This window comes from Talaromyces marneffei, chromosome 6, assembly GCF_009556855.1.
Source record: "Talaromyces marneffei chromosome 6, complete sequence".
In the NCBI taxonomy this organism is placed as follows: domain Eukaryota; kingdom Fungi; phylum Ascomycota; class Eurotiomycetes; order Eurotiales; family Trichocomaceae; genus Talaromyces; species Talaromyces marneffei.
In genome coordinates this window covers 3,044,530-3,057,384 of record NC_072353.1, presented here as the reverse complement: position 1 = coordinate 3,057,384, position 12,855 = coordinate 3,044,530, and the positions used below count along the sequence as shown (strand labels likewise).

The following is a 12,855-nucleotide window of genomic DNA, read 5'->3' as shown; positions in this document are numbered from 1 at the left end:
CCCTTCGTAAACCAATAACTCAGTCCATGGTCCATCGCCAAAAGAACGAAGTACCTCTGGTGTTTCTACCAATAATCACCAAGACGAAAGTTCCCATCCTGGAAGGCGACTTTAATCTCCACAAATCGAACAGTACTTACTTTACAGATCTTGACTCCAGCCGATCCCTTCTCTTGTCATTTCTTGTCTTCCACGGAATGTCCAAAACCCATAAGGAGCTTGCTGCTGAAGGGAGGAATGGTGTCATGACTGTCATGCTGGGATCCACTTACACAAACTTTAAAAGAGAGATACAGACGGGTTATCCATATGAAGTTTGGTCGCGGATCTTGACTTGGGACCAAAAATGGCTCTATATCGTGACGCATTTTGTTCGAAAGGATAAGATCGTTCCCAAGGCGTCAGTGACTGAAGTTATCAATGACCGCAAGCCCAAGAGTGTGAATGCTTCGAAGAAGACTTTCAAGACACCAAGAGTCTTGTCTCAGAGCGACGTCGAACAGTCGGTTTTTGCGACTTCAATATCTAAATGTGTATTCAAGAAGGGGCGAATGACGGTTTCTCCGGAGCGCGTACTTGCCGCATCAGGATTGTTATCCAATGCAATCTCAGATAAATCTGCAATAGATTTGACTGGATCGCAACATTCTATAGATCCGGAAATGAAAGACTTGTTTCAAAAAGGAACGACACCTCAATATAGCAACCATGAGCTTGACAGAGAAATAGAAGTGGAAAGAGACAAAGGGATGAGATTTGCATGTCTCTTATCGGAGTTGGAGGATCTGCAGGGTCATCTTTTGAAAGATAAAGAGCTCTCGAATGGCGTTATTACGTTAGGTACCTTCAGCGACCTAGGCCATAGCGTCTCTCTGTGAAATCAGGTGCAGAGCCCTACAGATACTTAAATTGACAAGAAGTCGAATAGAATAGATTGACCTTTGATATTCCAATTTTTTAGCTTCTCAGGAGAAGTCGACAGTTATTAAGTGTGCTTTTTTGGCCAATGCAATAATATTCTCTTATGTCTATGACATCTCAATATTGAGTTGCTCTTACTTGATTTTGCTACCCCGATCCTGTAATGCGATGCTGAATGACACCTCTGCTGGATGTCGGATGATCTCCCTGTCCAGACGTCGGATATTGTTCTTCTTAGGGCCGCACCTGCCATATTTTATCCTGTAAATATCTCAATGCTTGCCTGATACGAAGTTTTTCTAAAAGTCCGGGCTCAAAATCAAATTCGTCTTGTCAAAATGTCCCTAATCCGAGCATGTGCGTGGAGGCTATCCAAAAGGCACACAGCCGAGCCATGTCATCTGTATCCCAGCCCGTTCTTGGCCATATTAGACGATTATTTGGGAATTTCCGAGTCACATTTTGCGCATATCTCACCGGAAACCCTGTCTCTTTCTATTTTCCGAGATTATCTCCTCCCCTACACTGTTCTGCAGACGATTCAGGCTCAAAAGCATGTTAAGGCTTTATACGAACCTTTACGAAAGGGTAGTATGGGCTGCGCAACGTTAGACGTCTCTGATATTGAGCCATTGCTTACTACCAGCCCGTGGAGATCGTAAGAGTAAGGTCGCAACGGACGAAGCAATCTTTCGATCACTCCACACATGGGGTATACCCAGGTACCGAAGAAGGACTCATGCACATCTGGTACAAGGAAACGGTAAAAGATGTTGAGCGATGGTTCGATGGAAGAGAAATTTGGAAGCAGATTGATTAAGTTGAGCCATCAATGTCATATTAACCTCGTTGCTATACCTGAAAATTCTTTAAGAAAATATATTGTAGATATTTACAACTTTGAACTTGGATTATTCCACGACAAAAACATCGAAGGATTAAAACAAAGACCAAAGTTAGGTGGTTAGCCACTTTTCCAGCCTCTTGGTAAACGTCACGCATCGGTTATCCACGTAAATGGTATAGTAGTGTGCTACCATAGTCACAATCGGGCCGAGAATTAATGCTGAAATCCACCAAGCCAAGTGGAAAGCTATTGGATCAGCACCCACTGTACCAGGGTATGGGTTCCCATTTATTGTTAGGTATAACCAATTTCTCACCGGTTCTCTCCATAGATGATATATAGCCTGGTGAACTAGGTACAAGGAAAAGGAGATTTTTCCCAAGTACTGGACGAATGCAGTGTTCAATGGTTGCTGCAGCATTCGTGAGTTGCTCACCGCATAGACGAGTAGAGCAGCACCGACAGACTTCCAGCACCAATGGTAAACCTGCCAGTTGTCTTTCCATTTAGAAGAGTTCAATGCTGTCAGCCACTGATACCCCGGAGTAAGGTGGCCATCGTCTCCAAGACAGAGAAGATGAAAGCCCATAATGAAAGCAACCGCGGTTAAGATATCAGACATGAGTGTCATTCGACTTTTTGCGATGTAACGTCGCCAGTAGTACTGACCTGGAAAGCGATGTACTGTTAAAAGTTTCCCAGGTTCGTCGAACTCGTCATCGTCAGCATTGTTCATCTCGTCTAATGTATGCATTCCATGCTCAGTTGCCCTATGCTCTCCGGACCCATTGCCCCCAACTGTCCTCTCCGCCAACCAGAGACCCCAGAGGAATCCAAAAACATCCCAGATTCCATACCATAGAAAATAAATTGCTAGAGCAGGCAGGATCCATAGTCGCAGATTTCGTTTCCAGCCTGCCAGTCCGATCACAAATAGATAAATGACACATGATCCCCGGTACTCAACCGGCATTGTCCATAACTGCCCATTGAAGCCCCCGTTATATTCAAAGGCAATCATATTCATGCTATCCATCATATAAATGATTAACCACTTGACATGAGCCAATGGGGAAGTCCAAGGCTTGATTCCTCTGAGCACCCCATCATCAAATGTCCAATGATACAGATTGAAAAAAAAGAGAAGTTGACTGATAATTGAAATCACCAAGACAGGGAGATAGATTCGAAAGATTCTTCGCATGACAGCGGAAGACAGCCGATTGAGAAAGGGTTGGCCTCGTTGAAGCATGTGGTTTTGTTGTTCCCTAGCCTTTACGAGATTGATGGAAATTGCATATCCCGAAATGACCATAAAAAGTGTCACCATCGCATGTGCCGAGAAGAGAATTCGGATAGGAGGAAGTTGTATAAATCGCCTGTTGTCTTCCGGCGGATCGGCCCAAAAAGACAAAAAGGGATGCCAAATATCGCCCATGAAAAAATGGTCAAAGGCGACGATGGCGGCTGCAATGCCACGAAGGCCATCGAGCCATTTTGTGCGATCCATATTCCGCTTTTCGAATTCGTTTTGTGAAGGTAGGTGTGATTATTGAGACCAATTCTGGTATTTTCAGAGAAGTCACATATTATCACTGAGAATAGAATCCACTCAGCCAGAGTCAAACGGTGGCCAAATATCTGGTAGCACACGGCTGAGACTCTTTGCTCGTTCAAAATCCGAAAGTAAGACAAGGTAAAGATTTTTGGTCGCTTTCAGCTGCGGGAGGTAGGGAGTCGCCTTTTTAAAGCATTTTGCCCGCCGCAGGTTATTTTGCCCCTGAATTATCAGGCAGTAATTACAGCAAATCCCTAAATTCTTCGATATCATGGACATGGAAATGTTTATTTTAGGCTTTTCTTAGAATCGTACCTGATTAATCACTACTATCTTTACGCAGATGGCATTTAGAAGCAAATTTCTCAACTACCGGGATTAGGGCAAATGACCCCTCTCAACGAAGCCCTAAGGGGCTGATCTGGCTATCTGGCTATCATTTTTTTAAGGATATCATTACGACAGAAAGTTATATACATCATACGGTCAAGATCAGTTACCACAGGCCCATTGCTCGACCCGTTTTGAAACCCAGCCACTAGTTGTCTTTAATGCTGTGAGTCTCCTTGGGTCCGTCGACGTGTAACCTGTTCCCAAGACAACACGGTCACTCATTTTACAGAGATCCTCATAGAAACTCCACTGCACACACTCGGGCCACGCTAGACAAGCTTCCTCGCAGTCATCTACGGACTCCCAACTCTTCAGCCAGGAATCTCTGGGGTTAACCGATTCGGGAATCCACATGTTCTCACCGGCTTTCGCTTCAGATGAGGATATGGCGTGGCTAGAAGATCTGTTATCCCACCATTCAATGCGCCGTCTAGTGACTGGTGCAATGAATGAGTGATATATATCGCGATACCGCATAAGGCCGTTCTACGTTATCCGAGTCAGACAGTCCACTCAGTGCACGAGGTAGGGAAGATAAACATACCTTAGCAAAGTCCCAAGCCTTCTCCACATTGTAGGATCTTGAAATATCCTTCAAATGCATGTGATGCATGCTAAATATCGGTTTACACCAGTTTGCCTTTCCGTACCACATATTCCAATAGGACTCTGGATTGAAACCGAAGGTAAACTGCTCTGCTTCGTGCGTCTCGCCAAAGCTCACCCCATGGTCCTTCAAGACGTGACCAAGGACATGATCCCCACATCCATGAGCTTCTGTGAAATTTTCATATTTTTCGATAATGTCCTTGTCAGTGCCGAAGGTCTTTTCCCAGGCGCCTCTTGACAAAGCAAATCCAGCGCCCCCATGTGCGAAAATCTCACCGTGTTTGACTGCTAAGCTGCCAATGTACCATGCATCCTTCCAATCAAAAGTGGCAAGGTGCTGCAATAAGTTTGGAAGAAATATGAAAGCGTCATCTTCCATATATATGTACCATTTCGCATCTGGCTGACTCTGTCCGGCATGGTTGATGAGTGGTAAGAATTTGTATTTGTCCAATTTCCAACCACCGATGGGACCTGCAATATCGCCCTCAATCCAGCCTTGCTTCTCGTCAAAATCTTCTTGGAGCAGGTACGGCTGGAAATCGGGAGACCTGAGGACAGTTCGTGAGCTGGTATTTGCAAGGACGTCAACCAGTTGATAAGAGCCAATCACATCTGGGACATCCGAGTATATAATTGTGTTCTCTGCCGCAATGCGTTCCGGCGCAAGGCTTGTCAATAAATGAATCGGTAGCCGTTTCCATACTAATGAAGCACCTGTCTTCAATAAGAGCGCGACCTCGCTTGTTTTGAGTGCTCCCTGCGAGCCATAGTCGGGGTTTGGAGCCGTATAGGCCGGAGGAGAAGAGCTATGAGACGGCTGATGAGATGGGACTCCTGGCTGATGATCTGATTCTGCATAATGTTCTTCGGTTTGAATTTTCTGTTGCTCTTGCAATGCTTGTAGCAATCCGTCCGTTGCAGACGAGTCGTCTGTTCTGGAGTAATGTTGTTCAGAGGGAATGTCGAAATTGCTCACGGTTTCTTTGTGAAGGCTTAGATAGTATAAAAACAGTGTCGTGGTCAAAAGCATAAATCCCAGTGGGATTTTGCGATTGTCTTTGTAGAATTTCCTGGGGAGCATATCTGCCTTTCTCCCGAATTGTTTATTATAAACGAAGGGCACGAGCAAAACGATCAAATTTGGAGTTAACGAAAGTATAGGCAGTTTCCCTATCCGTCGAACTGTCCATCTCAACTGCCTACCACAGCAGATCAGATAACTTGGCAGTCACGAGTTAGGTGTTGCCAGGTAACTGAAATGTGACAAGAACAAAATCCCACGGTAGGAGGGAAATCCCTTGTGGGGGGGTGTTCTGATCGGAATCGGAGGAGAAGTGAAATGCGGCTCTTCTCCCAGCCTCGACCCCTATAACTGATGTTGAATAGTTGTCTCCGTACGTATGTAGACAATGATTTTATGCTAAGCAAAGATTACAGCCCCGCTACAATACAAGCCCGGTACTAGTCTGTACATAAATGAATCCGTACAGATTATCCATGGTTTGTCTATTCGTTCATCCATGTGCGTGCGTGTTCTGAGGAGTGTGGAAAAGAGTCCTCCAGATCATTACCAATCTTCAAATCCGTTATTATGTCGTGACTTCGAACATGTCTACTACGTAATGTACAGCCACGTATCAAACTAATTGTAAGTTCATTACATCTAGCGCGACTCTAAACTTTCAAGTTCACCGGGGGGATTTTGAAACCAATCCACTTATGCACTTTTTTTGCTTGGATTATTCTCGGCGGGCTCGAACTTTTCGTGATCTTTCTCAAATACGGTAGTAGGTTCAGAGGAAAATGCGACAGCGCTTCTTTCACCTGTGAGACATGCATGATTCTCCGAGCCAGCTGAATGTGCAATCAGCCTCAAACGGCGAAGGAACCTCTATCCTCCGTCGAATGATTCCAGAATGAATGCGGCTCCAACCGGCAAACTTCGTGTCGGTACCCACATGGTTTCAGGCGAGATTGTATGGAGTAATTTTATGCATAATTGAATTTTCATCAACCACATCGGATCTTGAAAGAGACCCAAGAGCGCCACAGGCTTGGGGCCAAATTTAATTTCACACGATTCTTCACGGGGATAAATATGGAGTTACGCTACTCTGTCCGCCCATGCTGAATTCTAGCCCGTCATGGCCCTTACATTAGTGCCAAAAGCAGCAATCCCGAGCTTCCTAATAATATGCCAACTGCCAAGTGGGCTGTGTAAAAGACAAAAGAGTCTTTTTTTTTTTCTTTTAGCGTCCGTTGCTGGAAAAAAAAAATGAGAAAAAAGGAGAAGTAAGGGGTATAATTCCGTGATACCGACATTTACCCATCGCTTGATGTCCCCCGGACCTCTTTTCCACTTGGCGCCTAGGCTTAGACCAACGGATTCGTAAGTTGCTCCGTCTATAAGGCAGGTATTATTCACACTCACTCGTAAATTACTGCTTCTGTCGGTCGCTCGGCCTTCACCATAGTAGATCATTGGTCTGTCCACTGAGCAACTGACTCATAGTCTCGAGATTAGCGGCCCTTTGGCAACTCCCAGAGGCAAGAGCTGAACCACTGTCTAATGGGATACAAGACTAGGAGCCTGCAAATCAAGCCTGAGACATCATAGTTATACTTTTGTCGTTGAGATGTTGTTCTTTAAATATCATCATTACAATCGCTTGGATCACCTGATGATGCGGTTACAGCCTCAAATGTGTTTCATCAGTTCTGGTTCCAAGAATCTCGTGAGAAATCTCACTAATGCTCGGAGTCTTCGTACTTCGATCGAGTTTAGACTGAATATACGTAGTACATTGAACTAGCAATACGTAACTATGGGGCAGTATGATATTAGGCAACACGTATGGATGGGTCGTATGTAATAACCTAGCGGGAGCCTAACAGGGGAGCATAAAATACTACTCACGATTTACGTCGAAAGAAATGGGTAATATTGCAAAGGTCAGGTCCACAGTTCGTACGCGGTAAGATGTATTTATTCATTAAAAATTCTATCTCGAGATCGTAGAAAGTTCCATGGCGCTTGGTCGGTAGAAGGAAGACATCAGGCCAACATTGAACGTTCGTTTCCTCGACATTGTCGAAAGTCCATTCGTTTATAACTTGTAGAAAACACCACACAACACTCACATATAATACTGTAGGTTATCGACACCTACGATGATATTAGCAAACGATCCCCAGTCCCGGCTACCTTCGTTCCATTGCCGGGGTCCTTATGTTTCTCAGGTCCGACAGTTCTTCAATTTCCTTGGTTGTCTCTTCATCATTCCGGTGTACTATTTCATTACAGGATATACCAAATTCCCCTTAACCCTCGATCTTATGATCAGTATCTTCGTGGCCGAATATAACAGATGGGCAAATGAAAATCGAAGGTCGAGGCTTCATGAAACGCCTCCTTCGAATCCTACTTGCGATGTCGAGAAAGCCGTCTTGTCTTCTCAAAAGAGTCCTCCTGGGGAGGTGACTAGGTGCATGGCTGCTATCGTTGGATATCGTGAAGATCCTGATCTCTTCTACCGTGCTTTGGAGAGCTACAAGGCGACGGAAGGGCTCGATTTTACCCTGGTAGGAGTCGATGGCGACCAAGCAGCTGATATGGATATGGTGCGAGTTTTTCAGATGGTTCGTGTCTCTCTTTGGCTAGAATTTGTCGATTTCTTCTCATCAAAAAGTTAATGTATAACAATATTGCTAGGTCTATCCTAAAGAATCTGCGGTAATTCACCTGGATGAGCCATTAGGTGAAATTGCCATGCGAACTTATAGCAAGCTTGTTGACCCGGACATGTGCTCACCAGAAGATATCGAATATTGCAACGAGCTTACAATTGCTCACTGCTGTCAACTTGTCAGAGAAATTCTGCGCGAACATGATATTCAACTTGACAAAACACAGCCTGGTGGAATCACAAAACTTTGCATCTACGAACCACACATGCACAAGAAAGCAATCATGTTCACTTCATTCATTTTCTCGATTGTTATTTCCGAAATCTTAAATATTGAATTCATGTGGTCCTCGGATTCCGACACCATCGTTCTCCCTGATTCACTGCAAAAGACCATTGCAACAGTTGCAGGAGATGAAAATGCCGGAGGAGCTAGTTCCGGGTTAATCGTTCACAATGAGCACGACACTCTGTGGACTAAGCTTGGAAGTGCAGTGTATTGGTGTGAACTGTATTTGACGAGGTCAACATCGGCCTCATCGGGCACGAGTGATTGTCAAAGTGGACCTAGTACCGTGTTCAGAATATCTGCATTGCCGGGGGTACTGTACTGCTGGTATACACAAAAGGTCCTAGGTAAACGAATGGTAGGCGTCTTATCATTTTGATTCATCACTATAATGATATTAGTATTGACACGCTTTGATATAGATCGTGAATGAGGACCGCCATTTGACAACTAACCTTCTTCTGCGTGGTTGGACCGTCACATATGTGTCAGATACCTTGACTGCAACAGATACACCGACCACACTGAGCCGATGGCTACTTCAGCAGGTAAGGCTTATCGTGAAATCCGTCTTTAAGAAATTACGTTCTGATACAAGACAGGTTCGCTGGGGTCGAGCAACGCATATTGAAACTTTCCAACAACCCAAAGTCTATCTTTTAAACCATCCCGTATTCTTTTGGGCCGCCATGAAGAGGGAAGTTGGGCCATTAATCGTCTTTTTCTCTATCTTGTACTACTTGATCACTGGCCACCCCTTTGTCTACTTTTGCTGGTGGGACTTGGTCTTCCGTGCCGGCTACACCATTTTCTATAATTGGCTTCGCAACCCTGACCGTGGTCCAACAAATGGCTATGCCTGGATTATACCTGCTCTGCTTTTCTACAATCTACCTCTTCCGGCTATTCAGATCTGGAGTATGGCCACTGTACTCGAAGGTGGATGGGGTACTACCATGCGTTCGAACAGCGAGATGTCCAAACAAAACCAAAGCCAGTTGTGGAAACGATGGCATGATCTTGGCTTTTTCGTTCTTTGGATGGGTATACTAGGTGGAACTTGTGCAAGAATTGCAGGTGGGTTACTCTCTTGGAGCGACATTGTGATTTTCAGAGCCATTTGGGTGGGAATCCTGGCCCCGTCAGCTGTTGCGTTTTACGCATTAATACTTAGTTGAACTATTCATCCTTTACTCGGGGCTCACGATGGGCTCACTTTGAACTCCGTTCGATTTTTCTTCAACAATTGTGTATAGACTGCAACACGATGTGAGTGTAAAGTAAGAAAACTCCTTGAGCACAACAATGAAAAGAGAGGATGGCAAGGCCCTCAACCTATCATAGGAGTGATATCTGGGGTGGTTTTGAAATTTACAGGCTCCAATGATTTGGCTTCGGAGTCCCGCACAAAGTTTAAAAGATCGAAATCTACATTCTGTACCCTAATCGCCTCCAAGAGGTTCTTTAAGATTCTTAACGTTGTCGAGAATAGCCCCAGCTGGGGGATGTTACTCTGATCTTGTAATGCGTTGACCAGACGAACAGCAATTAAAACCTCTGGTTGGCGATTTTTTGAAACGTGCCATGGCGATATGATGCGGACTTGGATTGCTTCCACCTGACGGACAGATTCTGAAGGAGGATAAAAAGTTTTCAAAGTCACTGTTAGTTTTGTATTTGTTGTTGTGTTACAAGGACGGCTTCTTGCGGCCTTTCTCGTTGCCTCTTCTTACTGGCCAGATGGGAACTGTTGATCACCAAGTAAGATATAATAGAGGCACAGGACAATGAGAGTTTCTCTATATGAGACATTACTGGCTTCAATAGAGCCCTGGTCAATACTCTGTCCACCTGGTTTTATGTGATAGTAGGTGTATTACCTAGGTAAGAGATTCAACTTATTCATACAACAAAAGAAATAGTATATAATGTAGTTTATATGCAGTAAATATTCAAAGAGACTCTATCCTTAGCCAAGAACAGACCACTGCGTCCAAGGGTATCTTTCTCCCTATACTCAGATACAGTTCTTCGGTGGTATATATATAACTAGTCCACTCCACCTATCGGCTACTTGTTTGTTCATTGCTAGGCAGCGATGGTCATAACGGGGTCAACGTTGACAAATGGCTTCTCTTCTTACCAGAGTAGTTGCCCAGCATTGAAGCTATTGAGAAGAGCTAGCTTGACCTGGTAGAGGTGGTTGGTCTTACCGTCTTAGGGCAGGGGCTCCTGAGCGTTGACGCTATACCTAATCAGGACTGGACTGTAATTGCTTCTTGATCCTTACCCTTCAGGCATCCACTGATGTCTCAGTCATTCGCGGTCTGCCTGAGAAAAAGAAAGAAATGGAAGGAGGGTGTCTGCCTCGCCGTTTCACTCTTCCCTCTTCCCGACCCTCATTCTTCCATCATGAAAGGCACATCCTATCTAACTCATCCTGCTCGTGTAGAAAGATGAGGACCACACCGGATTTTGGATCCGGTACGTACTCGCAAGGCTTACCAGTACCTGTCCTACGTGCGCCTTCCTGTCTTCTAGCGCAATGCTAATGCGCCGTCATCTGTTTTGATTCGTTCTCCTACGCGAGGCGGAAACCAAAATCGCTCAGCCTCTAGATCCTTGGTTGGAACTCAGATCTATCGCCTTGAAATTCAGGGGATAAATCTGAAATGTTTCCCCTCAGAGTCCGACGACAATGATGAAGTTGCCTTCGTATTTACTCTAGTCTTACTACCGTCCGTTGCACCCAGGGGTGCAAAAGTCGACGAATGGACAAAAACGGAGCTTCAGCAACTGATATCATCACCTATATCGGTATACCGCTCGCAGTACTCGGCGTCCTTCCTATCTTATATTCCTTCGTTCGCGCAATACTCGTTCAACGGTCGATTCGACGCACCCTCCACCGCCATGGCTTGCTCGATTCTTCCATCACGCGCGGTAGCTTGATGGAAGGAATAGTCGAGGTTGAACTTCCGCGATGCACCATTACTCCGTTAGATCGAGACGAAGACCCCGAGTACTGGAAGTTGAACCCCCACCAGGTATTCTTGAAAGGCAGCAGCTGGTCCGTATTCAACTGGAATACTTTGGTCACGGGGAGGCAACTTGTTCGATGTCAATATAAAGACGAGCTCAGAGTTCCTGAAGCAGATATTGATTTCGAAGATTTGATCGCCTTTCTCTTGGACCGTGGAGCTATTCCCGACCCAAAAGGATGGCACCTTCTCAAGTCAATAGGCTTATGGACTCCGACCGGCACCGCATTGCTTTTACCACCTAGAGGAATGTCCGGCACCGTGCTCAAGGTTGCCACGCCGGATAACGCGGACGGCTTGTTGAGTTTACAGGTCGATTGGAAACCACAATGGGATACTAGAGGATCATTCAGTTTACCCCCGTTCTGGGTGAGGCTGAAGCAACCTGGTTCCGGCAAGGTGCTGGCCGATGGAACAGAAACAATGTGCGAGCCTGAAACAATCGACTTCAAGGACGACCACGCAGACTTTGAAGAAATTCACGAGCCCCAAGCCCAAGATATTAGTCGCGACAACACACTTGTGAATGAAACACCGGAAAACGAAACATCTGCCTCTCAGTCACTTATCAAGCAGATCGAGGAACGTAAACTGCATGTAACTACAACTCCTAATGATAGCTTTCGATTCAAATTGGATGGCGATCGTGTGCAAAAAGTCTTGTTCGAAGACGAGGAATTGCCTACTGGGGAGATACATGAAATGACCAGTGCAGGTGAAACAGCCAACCTATGGTTCATTTGCGCCGCATCGTCCCTGAGCCAAAGGTTGGAATCCGAGCTTTGGAATTTTACTATTCCAAATCAGATAACAAGTTTTGTCAAGCGCAAGTCTGTGCCATGTGGTGTAATGGTGCTTCTCGGTATACTTAACAACGACGATGTGCCCCCATGGGCGTCACCGCCGCCTTCACTTCAAGAGAGTGCAGAGGAAATGAGCGAACGAATGCGACGAGATATGTATGAGCGACGATTAGAAGACGCTATGCCCCCTGCACAGGCTGCAGAAGCACGTCGTGTTAGGATGATGCGGAGCGCTCATGAATTCCATAACCAGCACATCGCTCGGCAGAAAGCCTTGCGCGATTATGAGGAACGACGGCTAGTTGAAGCCATTCAATCGGCGCGTTTGGAAAATAATACGGTCGCGAAAGCTACTCTAGCGTACCTTATTGCTGAAAGGGTTGTTCCAGAAGGTTACACTATTGAGGATCTGGCCCTTGCGGTATTATACCTCATGGTTATGGATAATGCCAAAGGCAAACTTATCGGGGATATCCTGGAGAGATGGGCCCTCTGGAGCCAGTTCGGAGGAATGCAGAAAGTACAATTGGAGCTTTTGATGAAGAACAAAGTTGCCTTCTGTTATGCGGCGGCACTTGTCTCTGTTGTATACCACGCAGAAGCCGGAGACAGTAACTCGTCGACGGATATGCTAGAATGCCTCAAATCATGGAAGAGAGTAAGACTTGGATGAGAATACACCAAGTGCATCCAATTTGCCTAATA

General features: G+C 45.4%; 5 protein-coding genes across 5 annotated transcripts; 3 read left to right on the top strand and 2 right to left on the bottom strand.

Moving 5' to 3' along the window:
* Positions 1–26: 26 nt before the first annotated feature.
* EYB26_008601 (uncharacterized protein) lies at positions 27–878 on the top strand (the record flags this gene model as incomplete). Its single annotated transcript, XM_054267852.1, has 1 exon — positions 27–878. The coding sequence occupies one exon, from the start codon at positions 27–29 to the stop codon at positions 876–878; it is 852 nt and encodes a 283-aa protein (XP_054123827.1).
* Positions 879–1,877: 999 nt separating this feature from the next.
* Positions 1,878–3,278, bottom strand: EYB26_008600 (uncharacterized protein; the record flags this gene model as incomplete). Its single annotated transcript, XM_054267851.1, has 1 exon — positions 1,878–3,278. One exon carries the CDS (start codon positions 3,276–3,278, stop codon positions 1,878–1,880), a length of 1,401 nt encoding a protein of 466 aa, XP_054123826.1.
* Positions 3,279–3,818: 540 nt separating this feature from the next.
* On the bottom strand, positions 3,819–5,412 carry EYB26_008599 (uncharacterized protein; the record flags this gene model as incomplete). Its single annotated transcript, XM_054267850.1, has 2 exons — positions 3,819–4,205; positions 4,264–5,412. 2 exons carry the CDS (start codon positions 5,410–5,412, stop codon positions 3,819–3,821), a joined length of 1,536 nt encoding a protein of 511 aa, XP_054123825.1.
* A 1,853-nt stretch (positions 5,413–7,265) lies between these two features.
* Positions 7,266–9,484, top strand: EYB26_008598 (uncharacterized protein; the record flags this gene model as incomplete). Its single annotated transcript, XM_054267849.1, has 7 exons — positions 7,266–7,295; positions 7,377–7,403; positions 7,487–7,571; positions 7,636–7,970; positions 8,044–8,664; positions 8,729–8,854; positions 8,909–9,484. 7 exons carry the CDS (start codon positions 7,266–7,268, stop codon positions 9,482–9,484), a joined length of 1,800 nt encoding a protein of 599 aa, XP_054123824.1.
* A 1,593-nt stretch (positions 9,485–11,077) lies between these two features.
* Positions 11,078–12,823, top strand: EYB26_008597 (uncharacterized protein; the record flags this gene model as incomplete). Its single annotated transcript, XM_054267848.1, has 1 exon — positions 11,078–12,823. One exon carries the CDS (start codon positions 11,078–11,080, stop codon positions 12,821–12,823), a length of 1,746 nt encoding a protein of 581 aa, XP_054123823.1.
* Positions 12,824–12,855: the final 32 nt, after the last annotated feature.